The sequence below is a fragment of the Indicator indicator genome, chromosome 4, assembly GCF_027791375.1.
Source record: "Indicator indicator isolate 239-I01 chromosome 4, UM_Iind_1.1, whole genome shotgun sequence".
In the NCBI taxonomy this organism is placed as follows: Eukaryota; Metazoa; Chordata; class Aves; order Piciformes; family Indicatoridae; genus Indicator; species Indicator indicator.
The window spans coordinates 18,057,723-18,081,723 of NC_072013.1; the positions used below are offsets into that span (position 1 = coordinate 18,057,723).

A 24,001-nucleotide genomic window follows, 5' to 3' on the forward strand; every position below is an offset into this window, starting at 1 on the left:
AGCATCAGAAATACATTTGGGGGGGGTTTGCTTGGTTGGTTTTTTTGGGAGTATGTTTTTCAAACAGCCCACAAACAATTTCAATCACAATGGATGGAACAGTTCAGATGTAAGCAAATCCAGTCTTGGTAATTGAAATCAAATGTTAATACACTGCAATCTGAGCAGTATTAGAATCTAGTAAACAAGGCTAAAGATTTAATTTTTAAGAGATGTTTCTCTCTAATGGTTATTTTTATTAATATTCAAATTTGACTAAAAATGTTAATGGCAAACTTTCTTTTAAAGAAAAAAATCCCACACAACATATAATTTAAATGCTTTCCATTAAAACTTCTGGGTTAAATAGTCTGTCTTTTGGCTGCTTGAGGTATCTGTTAGAAAGAAAACATTAAAAGTCTCTCATGCTGCTCTTAGAAGTACGCACAAAATCCATATACACAAGCTCATGGATACTCTTACTAACTTCAATGTATTTACTCATGCAATTAACATGCCTTGACATTATTCTGTTAACAAAATAACTGAATTTCTTTAGACTTGGATTTCAAAGGCACTAGAGTGGATTAAGTGCTGTCTGGGGAGTTTTGTTGTTTGCTTTACCTGGAAAAAGGGATGCTGTTTGATTTCATCAGCGTCAGTGGGACCACAGCCTAGCCTCTTCTTGGGGTCTTTCATCAAAAGACGCTGAATTATATCCTTGGACAGCACACTCATTTCTGGTGGATAAGGTGGCTCACTTTTTAGTATTCTCCTGTAAAAAAAAAAAAAAACAAAACCAAAAACAAAAACAAAACCCCACACAATTATTTTGTAATTATTTCATATGAGTGTTAAATAAAATAGCTACCATACAAATGGTAGCATTGCACATTTTACGTAAACTTCTGTTGTACTCAAAGACAGGAGGACATCAATGTGAAACCATCTTTTGGGTTTTGTTTTAAACCAAGTAAGGCTTAAAGAAATGTAGACACAAACACATCATCTGTAGGAGATAAATTATGTAACTTAATACACAAAAGAAAAACAATCCTCATCTCATGCATACTGGACTTACTATTTGTATTCAAACAAAATCCCACAGCTACAACATACAGCCCACAAAGACATCAACTCTATGCCTAACAACACTGAAAAAGCCCAAAATACTACCAATGTTAAAAATTATTAGGGGGGGGAGGGAAATCTTAAAAACCTAAGCAGAATCAGATTTCAATGTCTATCTTTTATATGTGTAGCTCCCACTGTTTTATATGAAGAGGAAGGTAAGTTTTCCTTCACCTCCTACAAACGCAGATATTGAAGCTAAGGACACTGAAGGAAAATTGGGAAGGCACACACAGAGAACATATACCAAAGATATGTAAACAGGCTTAAAAAGATACGAAACAATTCAGCACACAGAATCACAGAATGGTTGAGATTGAAAGAGAACTTTGGAGAGGTCTGGCCCAACACCCACAGCTCAGTCAGGGTTTTCTAGAGTCACTTGCCCACTACCATGTCCAGAAGCCTTGTCAGTATTAGCAAGAAGAATGACTCCATCACCTTCCTGGGCAACCTGTAACAGTGCTCAATTACCCTCACAGTAAAGAAACAGTTTCCTTATGTTCAAAGGGAAGGAACCTCCTGTGTTTCAGGTTTTGCCCACTGCCTCTAGTCCTGGCACTGGGTACTGCTGAGAAGAGCCTGGCTCCTCCTTCTTAGCACCCTTTCTTCAGACATTTATATACATAGATGAGATTCCTCTGAGCCTTCCCTTCTCCAAGGGGGGAACGGTCCCAGCTCTCTCAGTCTTTCCTCATGAACTTCAGTACATTCATTTTCTTACTGGCCCTTTGCTGTACTCTCTCCAGCATATTTATGTCTCGCTTGTACTATGAAGACTAGAACCGGGCAGAGTATTACAGCTCTGAATTCGCTACTGGTGAGTAGAGAGGAAAGGTCATCTCTCTCAATTGCTGATATTTTTCCCTAATGCAGCCTAGGGTCTGCTGCCTCTGCCACAAGAGTACATTGCTGGCTCATGTTCAACTCGGGGTCTATATAGCCATACGCATACTCTAACTGTAGTGACTTCAGAAAGCACAATGAACAGAAGGACTTTGAGTGCCTCCACTAAACAGACTGAAAGATTCTGAAACTAAGAGAGACTGTGAAGCTGAAATTTACAAGGTTGTGACAGCACTAAGATCTCAATTGTCTCTGACAGAGCTTAAGTCAGTTATGGCAAGACATTTCTAAATTTTGTTTAAAATTATTGCAAGACATATCCTTAGAGTCATCTATCGCATGGGAATTTTTTCTTGAAATATGTAATTTCTTGGATTACTCAAAAAATAGATGTAAACAGATTGTTTTCTAAATAATCTTGTCCTGTCAATGTGGGAGTACAAAACCAAGTCTAATGTGCACATATCCCAGGGGTTGCTTTACTGATGTAGTATTCCATTTCCAGCAAACAAAAGGACAAAGCAAGATAAACACTTGGTTGAAATAACAATGAAATTATTCAGAAAAATGCAGCCTAAGTTTTGAAATGGATTCTATCTCCAAATGACATAAGGATGTTCTGCCAGTAAAGGTATAAATCACAGCTACTCTGCTGACACAAGTAACAGGAACCATAAGCCTTGTCTTCAGTTTCTGGACACACTTCACTTTACAGAAAATGAGAAGGTGGCACAATATTGCCAAATGATTTCTTAATAAGAGATGTTAATGCCAAATTTAAACATCACTGAGCAAGAGGATTCTTACACTGTAGGCCTGGTGAAGCAGTAAAGATTCAGCCTCTTCAGAAATCATCCAGTCTCAGAAAGGGGAAGCGGGTAAGGAAGTAAGAAAATTTTCCCTGTTGTAAGACAGAAGACAGGATATCTTGATAGCAAAATTACTTGATTTACAGGAGATCCAACAAAATCTACAATGCCTTCTTACTTTGAATTTATAGAAGTTCAAGGAAATGTATTTATCAACCTTTCTGATGAGAGAACCAGAAAGGCAAATAACAAAGATCCCAGAAAGAGACAAGTTGGTTTTGGACTCTGAGGAAGGGGAAAACCCCACCCTAAATCAGTACTTTTAAGAATTGATTTCTGAAGCAATAGGATTCAGACTCTGGGATGTCCTTAGAACACAAAAGAAAAATTCTAGTGCACTTTCTTGTTTGAAAAAATGTCAGAGATTACAGACAGTCAAGTCAGATAAAAATTTGAAAATGTCTCTGAAAAAAAAGATGCTGAATTGGGATGATTTGTAGCACGCGTGATGAAGAGAACAAATTAGTACAATTTTTCTGTGCTGGCTCAGAAGATCAATCTCTGTACTGGTGATGCTGATATGTACTAGCAATAGAATTCTTACCCATGTCTCAGGCCTCTAACGCAAATACAAACATTTCCATAAGAAAAAGACATACATAAGGGTTGGAAAGTCTTTTATAGAACTCTGCACTGCAAAGTTACCAGAAAATTCTTAGCCAAAAGAAGTACTTTTGCAGCCACACTAGTAAGTCTCATCCTTCTAACTGGAAACTTCCAGTGACATACCACATGTATGCAGTCAGCCTGGGAACTGCAACTGGTTGGACCATTGATGTGGTAACTGAGCAAAGAGTCTCAGCTGAAGCTGAGGTTTACAAACTAACTTTTTGTACTACTAGACATTCCACTCTTTGCAGAGAAACTACTTCAATTCTTTGGGATAAGAATATGCTATAAAGATGATATCTGACAAAACATTATAGTTTGATATAAGACTGTGTTTTATCTAGCAGAAAACTTGTGTGGCAACATAATCAACAATTGCTGCCTTTTGTCAACATTATTGTTTGTAATTATTTATTTTTATAGGCAGATTTAACAATGAAGTGGTATTTAGCTATGTTAAATTCCAGCTACGATTATATTGAGGGATATCTTCCATCTGTCAACCCTGCTAGAGCCCACTGTAGAGAAGGCAGCATTTCACCATGCTGCACAAGCAGACTCCATGGAAGCTGTACTTATATGTGCCAGTGGCATTCGTTCAGAAATGCTTTTGAGGTTTATTGATAGTATAAAATACTCATGATGCACTGGACTGGCTGACAGAACTGCACTACAGAAGTAGTGAAGAAGGAAGCTAATTCTTTAAATAGTTCCAGGAGCTATTTACAGTCATAGTGGAACTGAAATACGTGAAGCTCTATACACATTAATGAGGATGGGAAGCAAGCTGCTAGAAAAGAAAGACCATATGGTCTCTCACAACATGCAAAAACACAAAAATTGTTGAAGACTAATCAAATGGCTTCATCAAGTAAAGAGAGTCTGATTTCTGTGGCACAACACTAGTGAAGGGTACTGAAGTGTAAGTCACTCAAAGCTCTGACAGTAGCCCATCAAGCATTCAAAGACAGCAAGCTGTGTACATGAAAAGTTCTTCACAGGATGTTTGCACTTCTTAAAAGAGGCTATGGCCTTTAGCAATAACCTTCCTTTCCATTTCTGAATCACCTCCACCCTCTTGTATATTTCGTGTTTATCTGGTCCAGTAGTAACAGAATAGTGACAGAAATAAGCAGGAAGAATTAAGTATTACCAGTAGCAACTGTGCTCAAAGCTGCCAAAGGACTACTCTACTGTATTTTCTGCCTTCTTCTAGTCTACCCTTCCTAGCTGGGATGAACTGAGATTACCCCTACTCATGAGAATACTCCGAAAATACTTTGAGCAAAACCATCCCTTACATAGGTCAAGGAGGTTATCACTTGGAAGTTCTGGATGACTTACATTTTATTCTTCTCTATGGCAGACTACACAGAGCCAGGAGCTAACCCCACTGGCACTGTGTTTCAGGAGTATGGCCTGATGGATTTCTCCCATAAACACTACAGACCAAGAGCATACATTGTAATGCGAAGGAGAAGAAGGAAACGCTTAATCTTTAATGGAGTTAAACAGTAGAGAAATTACACCTTAACCTTCAGATGCTCCTCCTCTTTACCAGCATCTCAGAGCCACTCCTGTGTAACATGTGCAGGCTGCTGAGCCCGACTGACCTAAGAAAATCACTCAATTTGTATGAAAAATTTATAGAGTGGCCACCAATGATCTGTGCTAGCTTGTAGTTTAAAAAATAGGTAAGAAACCTGTGGTCAGTGTATGTATTCTTCAGAGATGTGAACAAGCATGTGAACAAGAGTCTTCAGAGACAGAAACATAATGAAATTTAAAGTATACACTTACTTCAATTTCTCATTATGAAAGAAAAGTCACCAGTGCTGTCAAAAAGTTTATGATAAAAGAACTGAACACAATCTCTTATCAGAAAGAGTGAAAAAAGATATGAGCACGTAATAACTATATCTGACAGAAGAACTGAACAGTCAGTTAAAGAGGCATCTCAGAACAGAAGTTCGTGGTCAAATTTAACAGCAGAGAGCCATTGTGCAAAAGAAGGACCTGGGTTCATTTTGAAGACGACCTATCTCCTTAAACTCAGAAAAATCAAAGGCTGTGGAAACTGTGCTTTCAGAGCTACTGAGTAAGATAAACTGAATTCTCCAGGTCAATTGCAGCTGGCAAGTTAAAGCCTATTTAGGTTAGGGAATACAATTTCTAGTTAGAACAATTTTGCCATCAAGAAAGAAGTTTGTACCAATTCATCTTTCTGTGCCAGTACAACTGTAAATATCTGATGAAGCTATCTGCAATTCAGTTCCACATTAGTTTAGAGAGGAAATGAAACCAGAAAGATCAAAGATAGTCACAAAGAAAATTTGTAATCTATTTATAGATGTAAAGTTATTTAGAGTCTGCACACCAATTCAACAGAAAACCACAGAAAAGGCTGCAGACGTAAGTGAAAGAATTAACATTAAGCGTAAACTGCAAATGTACCCTCAGTGACAAATTTATCAAAGGAAAAAGGATCATAGCTTCTAGGCCAGGCAGGCTTAGGATAAAGACAGGTACTGAAAATTCAGCTTTTATTTCTCAAAAGCTTAGTTTACTCACAGTAGAGACAATGAGGGCATTTCCAAAAAGCCATTAATACGATAATAAGAATTTCTATATTTAAAAAGCTAGTATCTTGCTAAGGGTGAATCATTTCTCTCAAGCATACTCTCAAGTGAGTAGCTCAATAGCTTCCTAAGTTGCAGCAAACTGTACACAGTCCCCTGAAATCATTAGAATAAGGTTTTCTTTCAATCTTCAAAGATGTCCTCCCTTACCCTCTGCCTGGGCTGCAGAAGTACTACAGCCTGCTGATACCTCACATCTGTTCTCCCTGCTCTTCCCTAACCTCAAGCAAAGCCCTGAACACATTCCTGTAACTCCCCAAGGGACACAGCAACCACTATTCCGCAGAGTTCCATGTGACACAGGGCAGCAGCCAGGACAGCACAAACAGCAATGTTCTCAAATGCTGAGCCACACTCTTAAAATGAGCATAACGTTCATTACATAATGAACTGCAAACACACAAATCAGGTGTCAACTGATACTGCTATCAATGGAAAGGATTCAGAAAGTATGAGTCTTATGAGTACTTATGTAATAGCAGAGAGATGAGATCAAGTTTGAAATAGTCATAGTTGCAACAGAGATTTCAGCTGAGATACAGTAGGAGCTTATCATTGGAAGTGATAGAAAAGGAGAAGGAATTAGATCTGTCCATTGTCATCAACAGAGGAACTCAAAAGGTAGGGAAGAATATGTTTTTTCCAAATGACAAATTATTACTTCCATTAAATAACATCCTCTTGAAATATTAACAAGAAGAAATGCCCCATATAGAAGAAAGAATAACACAAGCTGAGTTATGAAAAGCCTTTTTCTGGCAACAAGAAGACTGAGTAACAGATAAAAAACTGTACACATTTACCTTCTAAACTTATCAAAACATAAGCTGAAAGACTGCAAGATTGCTATCTACCAAAAGACAGTCAAATCCTATAGAATAATGTTAAAGGTTGCCAAGATTTTGCAACCTTTTCTGCAAAATTCAGGCCAAGATTCTCTCTAAAAAAAATTCAGAGTTCCATTCAGTAAATCCTGGGAGTCAAAATTACAAATTCAGGCATGACATGAGCAAGCAATCAACAAAATATCTAAACTTAAATAGGTCAGAAGGAATTAATTTAAGTTTTAAATTCATCAGAATGATCAAGACAATCACGTTCTGCATATCTTTTTTGTTAATGGATTCCACTCTCCCCCTCATATTTTCTCTTGTGGCCCTGTAGGCCTAGAGGTCAATAAAGAGGCTTCAACCTTTCAAGAAATTGTCTGAATTTGTACCTGAAGTAAAATTATCTAAATAGTTGATGCAACTATTATAATCTTAAATACCAAATTACTTCAAAAGAGGGTCAGAACCATGAAAATGTATTCCAATAGGAATAAAAACTACTCTAAGTTTGGGGATTGGACCTACAAGCTGATCTTGGCAGCAATTTCTGAGTTGTGCAATTTAAATCCTGAACTTTCTGCTCCATGAGAAATCCAGCAACAGGAAATGCTCATCTGGGTGACACATTTCACTAATCTGGGGCAAGCTTCTTGCTTTGTCTTTTTCAAATGCCACAATGGGTACTGAAAACAAACCTTTAAAGCGCAGAGATTAAACATAAAAACCTGCATAATCAGGAAAAGCTTACATGTAAAACATAAGAATGCTGTATGCTATTATAAGTATCATATTCATTTCTTCTCACATATGTAAGTACTGCTAGAAAAGGACCACATTCTTTGTTCCACATTATAGACTAACAAAATTAGTGTTACCTGTGACAAAAAGGTAGGAGTAAATTCTGATATTTTCTACTTGTAGCCTCAGTGACCCAGCAAAAAAAATCTCCCTAGCTAAATATGTTTCATTACATATCAATATTTTGAACGTGAGCATTCTATTTATATATAATTTCATATTTTATTTGACATACTTTGCAAAAGTAAATGTGCAACAGGGTTAAATATCTAAGAAGCCGTGGTTCCAATGCAGTTTAAACAAAACATGTCTTTTGTAAAGATCAGTTCTATTACTTTAATAACCTGCTGAGGTTAATAAAACCTATCTGCTTCAAGATGTCATTCTCTTAAACACAACTGGAGCATCTAAAATGCGACTATAGTAGCACTTGCTTCCTAGATTTTAGATTAAAACTCTCAGCAAGCACATACTATGGCATAAGCATCAGTTTGTGAGCAAGTATATATACTTTACTGTTTTGAATCTTACCTTGAAATCTCCGCTTGGGAATTCTTCTCTCCATCAACTGTAAATGGTGATGCTCCAGTTAATAATTCATACATAAGAACACCAACACTCCACCAATCAACAGCCTATAGAACAACAATAATTTTACTTCAACATATCAGACATAAACATGTACCCAGAAAGCAACTAATAAAGAAGAGCTGACCTATCAATACAAAGGCAAAACTGGATACAGTGAAGCATAAACAATTGAAGTACCGATTGGAGGTATTTTCTATGTTAAACTAATTTTATTTTGAAATCTCTCCACTTAGCCTCTTCAAATAATTTCTCAACCTGAACTCTTTTGCTGACTAAAGTTCCTTTCACCGCCTCCTCCACCCCCAATTATTTTTTATTTTCACCATTATGAAGTTTTAAGAAATCTAAACTATACTCAAAATATCAGAAGAATGTAATTCTAAGAAGGATTGGAATCTGAGCCTTTAGGAACTGAAGAATGAAACTACGGGACTTTGAAAAAAACCACAATTTAAAGGCATAGGTCACAGTCAATCAGGGCACCTGAAAATACTACAAAATTTTATCTTACGTTCTCTCTGATACCTCAAAAGTTACAAAATATTTCCCTCTTTCAAAAGAAAAGATGCTATTGTGAATAATAAAAGGAAGCAATTCAGTCATTTCAACCAAATTAATTTAATTACAGGTGTTTGAACTGCTCCGTTCTACTCCCATGGAATTTGCAAATCAATGAAACAGAAGTTCTGCTTTACTTATGTTGACAACATTAATCTGATACCGGAAGACAGTGAAATGTCGTCAATTTGGCCTCGTATTTTAGATTTTTTCCTTCAAGATTTTTCATATATTCAGCATCTAGAATAATTTGCTGAAGAAGTCTCTGTACTGTTAGTAATTATCTTTGCAAATGCATAATGATCAGAGAAAATCCCAAAGAAAGATTTTTTTTCTTGGAATGTGTTTTTCCAAAAGAAAAGGGGATCTGCAGAATCACAAATCAAATTTTAAAAAAATAAATACTGAAATACTAGAGCAAGTCTTTCAGACAAACAATACAGTTATCTAGAAGAGATTAGAAATCAAACAGTCATTAATGAGAACATAGCATACTACAGCAATTTTTTTTTAAAGATCCTTGACTTCTAACACTGCATTGCATGACTTGGCCAATGGCAAGGCAAAAAGTATGTGGTATAAACAATTACCATCACAGAGGTAACTGCAAAATCACCCTTATTTGTCAACTAACATTAAGTATCGAAGTGTGTAGCTGTTTCTCATAGAATACTGTATGGCTCTGCACTACATCTAATGAAAGGTTTACATAGAAGCAATCAACAATAATAAAGATCCCTCTTTAAATCAGCTTTAACGTTGAATTCATAATCGCATAAGATGACCGAATTGTAATTCAAAGTGACTGACACGTTGGAGAGATGTGCTGAAAATGGCAAAACTAAACTAAGAAAAAGGTGAGGGAAGAGCTTCAATTCGTATGTTTGTAAAATTACATTGTTCATAATGACTAGGCAAGCAGTATGGTATAAAAAGTTGCAGAAGTTATAGTGGAATATAAAGCAGGTGTGACACAATGAGTAAGTAAAAAGACAATGCACGTTCTATTTCGTTCAACAGAATCAGGGAGGTGATCATTCTGCTGTTCTTCAAACTGCCAACTCTTAGATGAAACACTCTGCTACTACAGTGCTCTCTCCCTAAAGAAACATACAGGCAAACTCAGAATGCATAGGGAACATGAAGAACTTCTCAGGCAAAAGTAAGACTGAGTCCAGTTAGTCTAGAAAAAGGAGATTGAGAGTGACACAACATTTTCCAGTGCATGAAAAGGCTGTTATAAGAGGAACTGTGATTAAATACATTCTGTAACCCCCAACAGAAAAGGTGTAACCCCCAACTTAAGCTACAGAAAATAAAAACAACCAAAGCTTCCCAGTCAAAAGAGCAATCAGAAGAATTTCTCTAGCAATAGTGTAGAATTCTTTTGGGGACCAGGCTTTTTTTTGGACTCGAATATCTATGAAATACAGTTGTCTTGATCTTTCCCATCAATTACTGACACTTTAATGCATAACAAAACTTGATCCTCAAGCTAAACAGAAGTAATTTTTATAATCTGAGAATATTTATAACATTAATAAAATGAATAACCCACTCCATCCTTCAAGAAAAATAACAGGTTTCCCTGATGTACGATTAAAAACACATCAGAATTTACCACAAAACTATCAGTTTTCCACACTGAATGATAATTTTTTTTGCGTTTAAAAGGAAGTGTCAGCTAAGTTTTTTTGTCCCACTGCATGTTTAGAACAGAAGAGCCTAAATAGCTTTATAAATATGCCTTTTACTTAAGATTAAAACCTGACAATACACCATAGGGATATTTTTAAATACAGGCAATAATCTATTTTAGGAGCATCTGAAATAAGGCATATTTGTGTAAGACACTATCACAATTTATAAAAAACACTCGAGTTGAACAACAGTGTTGACAAAAGAATTTCTTTTCAGTAATAAACTTAGATACAACATACCTTATCATGTCCTGTATCTCCTCCTTTTACAATATCTGGAGCCATGTATTCTATCGTTCCACAGAAAGAATATGCTCTCTCATTCTAGCAAAAAAAATATATCAAAACTCATGTCAATTATATTGTACAAATGAGATTAGATAGATATGGCTAACAGATCCAAGATGCTGGTAGCAATTCTTCTCCATATAGCTCAAAATTGTTAGCTAAATCATATTCCATCATATGTAGAGATGTATCACATAATGCTACAGAATATTTAGTCTTCTACAAAAAAATAAAATGTCATAGGTGTGTGTGGCAGCCCAAGATAAATATACAAAAATTAACATATTATTTTAAAACCTTTCCCATAGGTCTAAATGATTTATTTACTTCAGAACTACACAAGACTCCCCATGGCAATACAGACACACATTCTGAAGGCTTCAATATCGATACTCTATAGACAACAAATGAAACCTTTCCGTTAAAACGAGCATCTTATTGTAAAATGTACAATTTGACTACACTAGATACAAGTTTCTTTGGGTTCCCCATATGTAGGAATTTGTGACCTCTGGAAAAGCATTTTATTTTGCAACACAAACATATATAAAAAACACAACATTCTCTCAAAAACTGACTTGGAGAGAGACAAGAGAGAGAAAGAGAAAAGCAGACAGAGTTGTAAAACTAATTTTATTCTACACACTGAAGTTATTGTCTTGTTTATGTTCAAAGCTAAGTTGCTTTCACAGGCATGTATAATTGTTCCCTGTTAGCATTTACCTTTGAGGTCAACATGAGGTCATGCTGTACCTTGCTAATGACGAAAGCACATGTGTTTGGGCCATGCAACACTGTTCCTCCCTTATCCTTCAAGCTTCTAGCATTTTGGGGAGAGATCCTGATAGGTCCTTTAAAGAAGAGTGTTCAAAAAAGCAAATATTTCAAAAGTCAGGTTTTACATATGTAGATTCAAATTTGGAGTTTAAAACAGGTGCTATATAAGAGAATGTACTACACTAATGAGAGGAATCTTCTAGAAGTAGAAATAGTGCTCAGTGCTACCCTGAGGCATAAAAATTAAACAGTCCAACAGCATATTATTAAACTGGATTTATTAAAATACATATACTGTGACTGGTTTTGGGGTATAAAATTCTGAGCTCAAAATAATTATAGCTCTCATTTTGTTCAAATATTAACTTGAAATATTAACTTCTGAGACAAACCCATGAAGTAATAAACTTTTCATGATTCCATTTTCTTCTGACACACCTATTGTTTCTCTGATTATCTTTCCCAATACCTGTTAGCTAAAAGCAAAATAGTGTGAAAAAAGCAAAACCAAAAAAAGTATTTCAGAAATTCCTCGCCCTGCACTGTGGTTTCAGCCAATACAAAGCTACTCATGTATCCCTCTGCTCATTTTTCCTTCAGCTGGGAGAAGAAGAAGGGAAGAAGGGAAAGAAGGAAAAGGAAGGGGAGTGAAATTTTTTTTAAAATGGAACTTTTCTTCACTTGTTACCTCTCCAAAGAGTAAAGAAAATGCAGCTAAGTTGAGATTGATAAAAACCATTTATAATGCTAATATAGCAAAAGAAACAGATGAAAACTATTACAATTTAGTTAGCCTCAAATTGAGCACATCATCCACACAATTATGTCTTTTTCATCTCCATGTTTTGTAATAAAGCTAGGTTACAAGATACTGCAGTGACAAGAAATAGACTGGGGGGCTGTATTTGAGCATACACAGTGGTACAGCAGAACCCTTATGATCTCAGGTACCTTTTGCTGGTGAGAAGGCCCATTAAAAATTTCAGAACAATTCTTAGTAGTAGCTTTTTTTGAGGAACAGTTATAATCCTTACTATATATAATCTGTGGTTCTGATCTTAGATTTTACCTTTTACAATCATTTTAGCTTTTACTATGACAAATGGAACTTGTATCTTAAATTAACATCTGAGATATTGTTTTGTCCTTTGCAAAATTCAGTGTTTAAAACCCCTGAAATAATTTCTGAGGTTTAAAAACCTGTTATTGTATCATTTAATATCATTTCAATACAAAAAACTCACACTCTAAGTCACAAACAGGCATCTATAAATTGAAAACATTGTGAGATATGTTTGTACTAAGGTTTAGAAAACCCTCAATTTCTAATCTGCATAGGTAAGTACTTGCATCCTATAGCTCTTTCTTCCTTTTCCATTTAGAAGTGGTCTACAGCTGAAATTCAAGGCTGAACAAAGGCAAGAGGAGGAAAGCAGATGATTATAACAAGTGGAATTCTTAGCAAGAAATTAAGTAGTAAACGGAACTCAGCATTAGGTAGGAAATAAAAACAATGGACTCATGAGAATTTTCTTCATAACCAACACTGATTTGCCATTACACTTACTAGGATCACGTTCCAGAAGCTATGTTGGATCCAGCTTATGGACTCTTAATGGGAAGCCATTAAGAAAAAACACTCTGACACCAACTATTTATAGCTTCTTATTCAACTGCACACAGAAGTTCAGAGGACTAAAGCACTCCTTAGAACATTAACAAAGCCAACTGTCTGAAACTGAAACATTCTGAATTGACTACAAATTGACATAGATTTGCCCTCAGAAGAGCACAGAATCACAGAATGCTAAGGGTTGGAAGAGACCTCTGGCAACCACCTAACCCAACCCCCCTGTTGACACAGGTTCACCTAGATAAAGTTGAATCCAGAAAGCCTCCAGAGGAGACTCCACAACCTCTCTGGGCAGCATGTTCCAAGGCTCCATTACCCTCCTTTAATTTAAGTGAAACCTCCTGTGTTCTAGGCTGTACCCATTGCCTCTTGTCACAGAATCAATGACATTCCAAATCATCAAGTCAAACCACTACCTAATTCTACAATAGAATGTCAGGGCCAACCTATTATTTTTGAAGTAAAAAAAAAAGTTTTGTTAGAGCAGAGGACAAGATCCCAAGAGACTGTTACACAAGCTCAGTATTTATCAATTCCTTCAACAAGTAGAGAACATTTTTAGTTCTGGGACTCAAAAACCCCTCAAGCTAACCATGCCCTCTGGAAACTTGAAATCTGCGTAACTGTAAAGTGCATCTTGTGATTGTCATGCTTACTCATAGCATGGCACACAGGACATCCATATCAGCTTGAAAGAAAGTACAAAGAACAAAGTGGCCCCAGAGCAAAAGATGACCCACACTGAAAGGTTGAAGACTTAAGCAGACAAGGACTAATATGTTGAGTACCTCCTGAGGCAATAGCTGGTAAGTACTAAAGAAAATAAATTTTCTGTTTAGACTTCTGCAGGTAACTAGAAGTTACATGAAGAGAAACAATCTCTCTACAATCATTAAGCACAAAATTCACCCAATCTGTTACTAAACTGGCTGTTTGGACAAGACACAGACTGAGTAAAATGGAGCATGCTGTTTGACCTCTTGAAAAATAGCATCAAAAGCAACAACAGATTTTTGAAAAAAGGGGGAAAAAATGAAGTTTCAAATGAAGTCTTAACCCAAAATATCTTGTTTCAGAGCATACTGAGGCACATTCCAAGTACACAGTTCTATGTCTGTACAGCAAGTCTAAGGAAAGCATCTCTGCCACATGAATACAGCTTTGGGAAATTGCTTCAAAGTTTGAGCATGGGAGATTTTCATCTCCAAAGTGTGAATGAAGATATGAAATGCACTCAAACGCCTTAAGAATTATTCTGCCATTTAAAGACCTATTATTTAAATCTATGGCCTTTGAAGTAATTCTTCAACTTGATAACATCACATTGAAACACGCACCACTGCTCCAAGAGAAACTTGGGTCCTACCATTCTATTTTGTTCACAATGGCCTTTGTGTAAACATATTTTAGCCAGAGATCTAGCCAAGTATTCACTGCAGTAATTCTTTTTGGCATTCACAATCAGGATCCATTTCTCCAACTACATGAAAGGTCACCTTTGAAATGGAACAGATGCTTCTGTTCTCCTGCTACTTAATGTGCTTTGTTCTTAACTGGGCTGAACTTCAGACACGACACATTCTGAAGCCACGCTACTATCATATTCCTTCATACCATGAAACTGAGTTCCTTAAATGAATTCTGCAACTTTGACAAACAAAAACCCAGACAAAAATGAACCCCAAAGCTGTTCTGTACATGTTCTTCAGTAGTCTGTATGTTCTCTAGTAAGACTTTCTTGTCAATAAAAGCAATGACAAGATATAGTGAAAGACTTGGTTAAATCCTACAATATATAATTTCTACTGTAAGAATTTCAGGAAATGAAAATTACACAATATGAGGGAAAGGGCCCTTCTCAGCTGTTGAATTTGCTGGGACTTCAATTTTCTTGCATTCTGTTTTCATATAAAATACTCTAGAAACACAGTCAAATACCTTAAGAATTACTCCTTTAGTTACTCAACACCAAAAAACCCACAACATACGCCAAACTCTAAGTGCTACTGGGCCAAAGAACAGAAAAACAACCTTGAGAATTGGAGAGCGAAAGTAGCTGGTCTCTGATGGAATGTATTTCATCTAGCAGCACAATCTCTGCAACTAAGTAGCACCTAGTAACACAGAGCAAGAGGGTGCAACAGAAGAGGAGGGAACCAGGTAGCTAGCTGGACAGCAGCACACTGAAAGCATTCAGGGCTGTTCACAGGACCAGCTCTCCACACATGCACTGAAAAATTCTCCAATACAGACAAGAATTTCTTCCTGATTCTTGTCATGTTTTTGCTGCGAAGAAATAATAGTTACTACACATATTTTCAATGGGTTCTTCCACAGATTTCAGCAACATTCTTATGAGGTTCCTATGCTTGTCCATACTTGTAATTTGGCAAAATAAACTACTCCATTCACTTAATCTGACCTCATCATTATGAAGGTTTCAGGTCAAGGGGAATGCTTAACTGCTATTGGAGAAACTCTGAAACCACATAGCAAGTTAAAACAAGATTTTTAAACTAATACAGATATGGTCTTTCTACTTAAAGCCAAGAACAATTCTTCCTTGTTGCATGGGTAATATAATTCTTCGTACTAACTTCTGGATTAGTTATATAGATGAAAAAAATCAAACTGCTGAAAATCAGAGTTCATGTAGAACTCCATATATCTTGGTTCTTCTCTTTAAGCACACTTCATGTGAACCTGTTCACCATGCAAACCAACTGAGCTACTTGTACATTTACAACTTCCATAACATACTCAGGGTTGCCAGTAAAATCCGCCATACGCTCATGAAAATGCTTCTCACCAGTAAGTTGGAAGCAGTCTGCATATAATATATATGACAAAAACAAGTCCAGTCTCCAGAAGATTTAAATTTTCAAACCTTTTGGAACTGGTAAAGTTATGCTCAATATAACGACTTTGTTCTGTATTCTATTTAGTGAATAAACATTCTAGCACATGAAAATTGGTAATTTTGATTGTTATTCAAAAGTATTTACATCCAAGTTTTCTTCTCTGATGAAGGGTGTTTGTGCACAGCACATGACAAAAAGAAAAGACGTCTTTGCACACAGACAAGGCTCAAAATTGGGGAACGGATCACATGGAACAGAAATGACTGGTAGATGTTAAAATTTACTTGCACAGTATTGCAATTCTTGCACAAGGTTGCACACTGATAACTTATGTTCCAAAGCAAGATCTGCATTGATGCTGTGCGTTTGGCTCAAGAAGTCCCCTTGTGATCACAGAATAGTAGGGATTAGAAGGGTCCTCTGGGGATCATCTAGTCCAACCTCCCTGATAAAGCAAGTTTTCCTAGAGCAGGCTGCACAGGAAAGTGTTCAGATCAGTTAGAAATTTTCTAGAGAAGGAGACTCCACAATCTCTTTGAGCAGCCTGTTCCAGTGCTGTCACCAACAAGGTAACAAAGCTCTTCCTCATGTTCAGATGGAACTTGCTGTGTTCTAGTTTGTGCCTGTTGTGCTTTGTCAGTCACTGGCCACCACTGAAAAAAAAAGACTGCCCCCAACCTCTGAACATCTGCCCTTCAGATATTTACAAGTATTGATATGATCCCCTCTCAGTCTTGCCTTCTCCAGAACACACAGCCCCAGATCTCTCAGACTTGCCTCATAGGAGAGATCCTTCAGTTCCCTAAACATCTTTGTAGACCACTCCTAGAGTCCCTCCAGCAGTTCCTTGTCTCTCTTGAACGGGGGAGCCCGGAACTGGACACAGTACTCAGAGTGTGGCCTCACAAGGGCAGAGTAGAGGGGGAGGAGAACCTTGCTCCACCCAATCACCACACTCTTCTTAAGACATCTCAGAACACATGTGGCCTTCTTCGCCACAACAGCATATTTCTGGCTCACAGTCAGCCTGTTATCCACCAGGACTTCCAGGTCCATCCTCAACATACTGCTTTTCAACAGGTTAACCATTAACCTGTTGGGGTTATTTCTCCCTTGCCTTTGAACTTCATTAAGTTCTCCCCACCCAGCTCTCCAGCCTGTCCAGGTCTTGCTGACTGACAGCACAATCTTCTGGTGCATCAGCTGCTCTTCCCAGTTTTGTACCATCAGCAAACTTTCTGAGAGTACACTCTATTGCATCTTCAAGGTTATTGATGAAGGTGCTAAACAAAATTGGACCCTATACTGACTCCTGAAGGACATCACTAGCTGTAACACTCCAAACAGACTGTGCCACTGATCATAATCCTGTCATTCAGCCAACATTAAAAGCCTTGCTGAAGTTGAGATAGACAACTTCATGCACTGCTCTCCCTTCACCCACTCAGCCAGTCATGATATCATAGAAGCCTATCAGACAGATCAAGCATGATTTCCAAGGATTGCTTGCAGGATACTACAAACTACAAGGAGAACTTTCATCCCTGAAGTCGTTAATGTTTTTTGGGTACATCAGCCAATCTCTAATGAAGGAAACCAGAGGTAGTTGATCTTTCCTGCAATTAGAGGTGAACACAAAGATGTAATTAGAGTTCTGAAAGTTGTAACTGTTATGGTTACAAGCATAAGTAATGAAAACTTTCCTAGGAAAATCAGGTCAGGACCATAAGCTTATCAACAGGCTCTACAACCTCTTTGCCCAGTCCTAGGCGTTAAGGCATCTGTGGTCAAGACCAACACTGACATGATGCAGCCAAACAACCTGGCAGAAGCTTGTCAGGGGCCACCTCTACCTTCAGCTGGGAGCTGAAGTTCAGCTTCCCATTCTTGATGCTTGTATCAGAAGGTACTGCAGGGATGTCTGTACTTGGCTGTGTACCTCACTGATCCTCATCAAACAACTTCAAATCCTGCTTGACCTCAAGCCTCCCTCTTCAAGACAAACTTATCTGATCACCACTGGACTGTTGTCTGAGCTTGTCTTACTGCCACTAGACTTGCTCCAATCTTGTTTGAAGCCTGTGTCACTGATCCGTGAGCATACTAATCCATGCCTGCCTTGCTTGTCACTCTTAGCTCCCAGCTCCCATTAACAGTCTCAATTCTGCAGGGAAAAAAAAAAACCAACTCAGAAACAGAACATTATTGTGTGGGAGGAATACATGTATGAACCACTGTCATTACAGATGAATGTTTTGTACTAGGTTCTTCTCAAAATTCTGATTTTTGAATGACTTCTTTTATAAAACATCAGTTGATAAGAGAGAGGTAGCAGTACCAAGGAGAGAGGACTGATACACAAATCAAAACCTGAAAAATTTTTTTCTTCAAATGGAGGCAAAATTGTAAGGTATAATAAAGTACCAGTTTGGGGAAGAATTTTACTAGCTGCCACCACAAGCCTTCAAAAATCTATTTTTGAAAAAGCAAATATAAAGACAAAAACACAACACTTAAGAGAAGTCAAATAAATATTTACAGTATCAGAGAGGACCAGATGTAACAGAAACCTGGTGGTATCAATCAACAGCCAACTGAACAAGAGCCAGCAATGTGCCCAGCTGGTCAAGAAAGTTAACAGCATCCTGGCCTATATCAGGAATAGTGTGACCAGCAGGACCAGGGAAGTGATTGTCACCCTGTATTCAGCACTCATGAGGATGTACCTTGAGTACTGCATTCAGTTTTTTGGGGGCCCTCACTACAAGAAAGACACTGAGGTGCTGGAGTGTGTCCAGAGAAGTACAAAGCAGCTGGTGAAGGGTCTGGAGAACAAGTCTTATGAGAAATGGCTGAGGGAACTAGGGATATTTAGCCTGGAGAAAAAAAGACTGAAGGAAGGCCTTATCACTATGTATGACTCCCTTAATGGAAGTTGCAGCAATGTGGGTGTCAGTCTCTTCACACTAGTAACAAGAGGAAATGGCCACAAGTTGCTCCAGAGGAGGTTTGGATTGGATATTAGAAAATTCTTCACTGAAAGGGTTACCAAACACTAGAATAGACTCCCTGGGGAGAGTCTGAATCCCCATCCCTGGAGGTGGTGCTGTAGGACATGGTTTAGCACCAGACTTGGTGGAGTTAGATAATGGTCGGACTCAATCTTAAAAGACTTTTCCAGCCAAAACAATTCTATGATTCTGTAAATATACTATAAGGGAAATAAGTAAGCAAAAAACCCTTAAACCACATAGCGGAGGTTGGTATTCTAAAAGGTAAATTAGAAGCAAGACTCTTGAAGAAGGGGGGGGAGAAACACCCACAAAAAACCCCAGCAAAGCAAATACTAAAGTGATTGCACATATGCAATGAACAAAAAGGTAGTTGAGAATTTTCAATGAAAAGTTTGTTAGTCCTGTCAATTCCCCATGCCCCTTATAATAGCAATTTATATTAATGTCACATGCCCATGTATTCTACAGCCCAATTAAGACAAACTCAACTGAGATGCAGAAAGCACAAGGCTAAAAAGTGTCCTTTCTAAGTCTGATTTTATTTGCAATTCAGTTGAGTTACAAATCAGAAATAGTCCTTAATTCATCACAGGCATAAGAATACAAATGACATAAAACTTAATACTAAAAACATTACTATTCATTTCAATCTCATAATCTTTTACCTAATCTTATTCTATGGTTAGGCTACTGCAGGTCATGAGATATTAAATACAATTTCAATATCTTGGATTTCAGAAGTCACTTCATACAAGACTATCTTGTGATATTGAAATATCCCATGTGAAAATTCACTTTTATTCAACTACTTTATTCCAGTCAGGTTATTGCTTCTTTTGCATGCAAATACAAGCACAGAGAGTTCATTTTAAAGATAAAACAAAGGCAACAGCAGCTGCCATTTCACTTGTACAAGGGAAACTTCAGTTTTTATTGAAACAGTAGTGCAAATGCCTTAGAGCTTTTAAGCCCACACTGCTTTCAGTCTGGAACTGTAATATTTGCATGTTATAAGCACTTTTACATAATGATTGTAAAACAAAGAGGATATTTGATAACACATTCTTCACACTCATGCTTCAGGCAGGAATCAATAGGTTTCTGTTTTCCTAGAAATCATGTGCATGTGCTTCTTTTCACTCAAACGCTACTTAGGAAAAACAGCTTCCCATCTCTGTGTTGTTGAATAGTGAATTAATCAGCCATAGTTATTATAGCTAAGAAATGGTACACTCCTTTTATAATTAACAACTTCTGTTAGTTTTATACTTGCTCAGGTACCTGGAAAAATTTAACAACTGTCAGACTAAAGCAGGGATAATGAACATAGGAACTAGGATGTGTCCTGGCAAGTATCCCTAACTAACAAAACCATCTGAAATTTGTAAATACATGACAAAGAATTCTCTCTGATAAGAATTCGAAATACAGCACAGGCTTGTATTTGCTGATAAATAACTCTTATACGTTCTTAATAACCTCAATATATCTTGTTTTTAAAAAATACAATCCAAATAGAGGGGATTACGACAATAAATTCCACTTGCATAAACATACTACTTTAATGGTAAAGTTCTTGCAAGCAGCAGGGTGGGCTAGTAAAGAAGTGTGAAGAAAGAAAGAAAGTAAAGCCTACTGGTCTGATTAAATTGCAAATGTTGCACTTAAACCTGACATATGCATTTGTGTAATTTTATCCAAGTCCTACACAATGAGCATGAAAACAGGTATAGAGCTATGCAGGCAAATTTCACCTCTTGTAAGCACATTGCTTCGGAAGTGTAAGTTAAGTATCTTTTGTAATGTGAATTCTAAGTGTTCTTCTAGCTGAATTGTCTACAGAGACTACAATATGAAATGACAATTTCTGTGAGTAAATGGATCATGCTAATAATGTTTAGGTTGAGTAGCTAAATTACAATAGCACACACAAAAACTATAGTCAACTGCAGACAACTTCTTTGATTTCAAGAGTGAAGAACAGAATTGCAATTACTTCTTTTCCTTAAAAGAAACACTAGAAATGTTGAGCTTTTTTTGACAGGGAAGATTGACATGAGAAGGAGAATGAGGAAAAAATACAGTAAAATGAAGAGATTTCTGAGGTATATACTGAAAACAGGATGGATTAGATCAAGAGGAACCAACAATAAATGACCAATCAACAAGACTGATTTATTTAATGACTGGAGAAAAAGAAATCTGATTCAGAGCATAAGAAAAGATGACAGACAACTCTGTGGCTTATCCAAGTCCTCCCCTTTCCTTGCACTATTTGTAAACCATGCCCTGTGAAGGTGGCACTTAAAAAGAAGTGTATTTCCTAAAAACATCTGTTTTGAGACTAAAAGAAGGTCCTGATTCATTATGACATTCTTATCACAGGGAAGATTATGGTTTCATTCAGCTTTGCCTCCAAGGCCAGGGGACAACTCTTTTTCTCTCCCCATCAGTGCAGTAATACCATTCCATGTATTTCGTCTTGTGCCCAGCACAGCTTCTCTCACAAATCTAAGCAGATCCTAGCCACACCTTTTACTATCATTCTTTCCTGATGAAAACTGCACCTCTCTGTACTTCCTCTCTTGCACTGGTACAGCAATCTCCTACTAATCCCTTGTCATACCAGTTTTACCTTCTCTTAGCTTTACACTATAATTTAAAAGGAATACAGTGACATTTTCTGTAGTAGTTCCCTATTTCAGAAAGTAACATTTCATATCTCCTAAAATGGTATCACTCAAAACCCAAATCCAGAATCCATTTGAAATGCAAATACTCTAGAGGAAATGATGTTATCTATTTTTAGAACCTCTGCTGGTTCTAACAAAGACTTTTAGATCTGCAGCCCAGATTTCAGTAACTCTTAACTCTGATACCCAATGTAAAAAAAAAGCCTTTTTAAAATTCTCTCAAAAGAAAAATCCTGCACAATTTTTACTCTTAGAAATCCAAAAAGCGTATTTGGAGGTAAAACTGTACCTCACAAACAATTAACAACTAATGGCAACAATCAGAGATCCCTGCTAGGTATTATGCACATATTTAATAAGAGATAAGCTTTTATTCTAAAAGCTTGCAATTAAGCTTATCAAAAGCGACACAAAGACATGGTAAAGAGACAAGATAATAATACACTCATTATTATTACCATAAAGAAGAGTCATAGCATTCCATTTGCCTAGTCACTGCAAAGTATTAGCACAGTCAAGCATTTTTAGAAAGGCATCTGACAATAATAATGAAATGTGAATCTCTCCTTTTTCACATAAGGGGAGGATGAAGGCCTTTCAGGGAAAACCAGAAGAGACAAAAATGTCTGGCAATGCTGACAGGCCAAAGACCCATGAATGGAAAGCTTTAAACCCAGTAAAACCAGACTACTAGATTTTGTTTTATGAAGAGCCTAGAAGGCAGTTCTTCCTATCCTCACAAATGTGTTTATGAATTCAATGAGATGGAATCTTGAGTTTGCGATCTTGCTGGATTTTGTCCACGCTTACCGGAGATTCAAATACTCACCTCATCAGTAAGAAACTCCTTACTCAGACCAAAGTCTGTCAGCACCACATGACCATCAGAATCGAGGAGAATATTCTCAAGTTTTATATCCCGATATATAATCCCCAACTGCAAACAGAATATAAAAGTTTTTCCACATCAGTGAAACCACATAAGGATACACTGCTGAATTCATTTTAAGTAACCATCACATTTTCTATTATTAAGATAAACTGACACCTGAAAGTTGCACTTCAGAAAGGACAATTTTTAAATGCCTTTGAAGAAGTAACGTCATGCAGCTTCAAAATTCTCTGAAACTCCACTACTCAGTATATCCTAATCTAATACTATATCCTGAATCTAAAAGTGACTGAATACTTGAGATTGAGTACAGAACTTGATTCAGCTTTCGTTAAGAATGAAAATGGATGCTTCTCTACTATGTTCTAGACCATACATTCATGCTTTGTAAATCTACACATCTACTCACTACCTCTGAAAAGTGTTAATACATTTCATGTCTACAGTTGTACCAAAATCTCAGAACTCTGCTGTTTAATTATATCAAAACACAGACAAATGTGCAATAGCACAACCCAAACTCTTTTCATGTTATCCACAAATTAGTTTTACTAACATACACTATTTCATAAGGATTACTAAAAAGCAAGCAATCATTTGTCAGTAACCAATTTTCAGGCTGCAGATAAAAACTTGTAGCTTTAATCCAGTGCACATGAATAGACACTTCACTGGGAAGTTTTTCTAATAATACAACTAATGTTCCACTGCTGAAGTAACTTTGTATTTAAACCGAACTAAAAATAAAAGCTGAGATAGTTTCCCTTAATAACTTTTTACTATGTGAAAACAAAACAAGTGCAGTTCCACAAAATCAGCAATAGGATAAGTTACTTTACCTTGTGGAGATGTTCAAGTGCCAAAACTATTTCCCCAATGTAAATCTGCACCTCATTTTCTGAGAATTTCTCTCTGTGTGAAAGGTGAGTAAACAGTTCTCCTCCATTTATATAGTCTAAAAAGTAGAAGAAATTCCTTATCATTTCACTGACAACTTGATTTTCTTATTGAATATTAATAGGTACTTTTCAGTTATTAAAATACTCTGATCCCAGAACATTTACTTTATCGTAATTCAGTAATATTTCATCATGTTGTACAATAACCAGTTTCCATCTTGGAGGACTGATGGACAAATCTGTCCATCTTTTGAATAAGCAGCAAAACCATAAAATAAGCCTCAAGTATCCATAAATTGTCCATTTTTGCAAAATGACTCTTTTAGTTATTTCAAAATATGAAAACAGAGGTGTACAAATAATATCTACAAACAGAATACTTTGTACACTTATG

At 36.8% G+C, this 24,001-nt stretch overlaps 1 protein-coding gene across 3 annotated transcripts in view; it reads right to left on the bottom strand.

The window, feature by feature from the left end:
- The window catches only part of RPS6KA5 (ribosomal protein S6 kinase A5), a 52,157-nt gene that overhangs the window by 15,360 nt on the left and 12,796 nt on the right, over window positions 1-24,001 (bottom strand). The window contains exons 3-7 of one of the 3 annotated variants that reach the window (XM_054400622.1): window positions 23,548-23,663; window positions 22,646-22,753; window positions 10,791-10,874; window positions 8,233-8,336; window positions 604-754 (exon numbers count right to left, since the gene is read on the bottom strand). In XM_054400622.1, coding sequence (XP_054256597.1) covers window positions 604-754; window positions 8,233-8,336; window positions 10,791-10,874; window positions 22,646-22,753; window positions 23,548-23,663 — 563 coding nt within the window. The remainder of the gene's footprint in view (window positions 1-603; window positions 755-8,232; window positions 8,337-10,790; window positions 10,875-22,645; window positions 22,754-23,547; window positions 23,664-24,001) is intronic. The other 2 variants (XM_054400625.1, XM_054400624.1) reach the window with 2 other exon arrangements.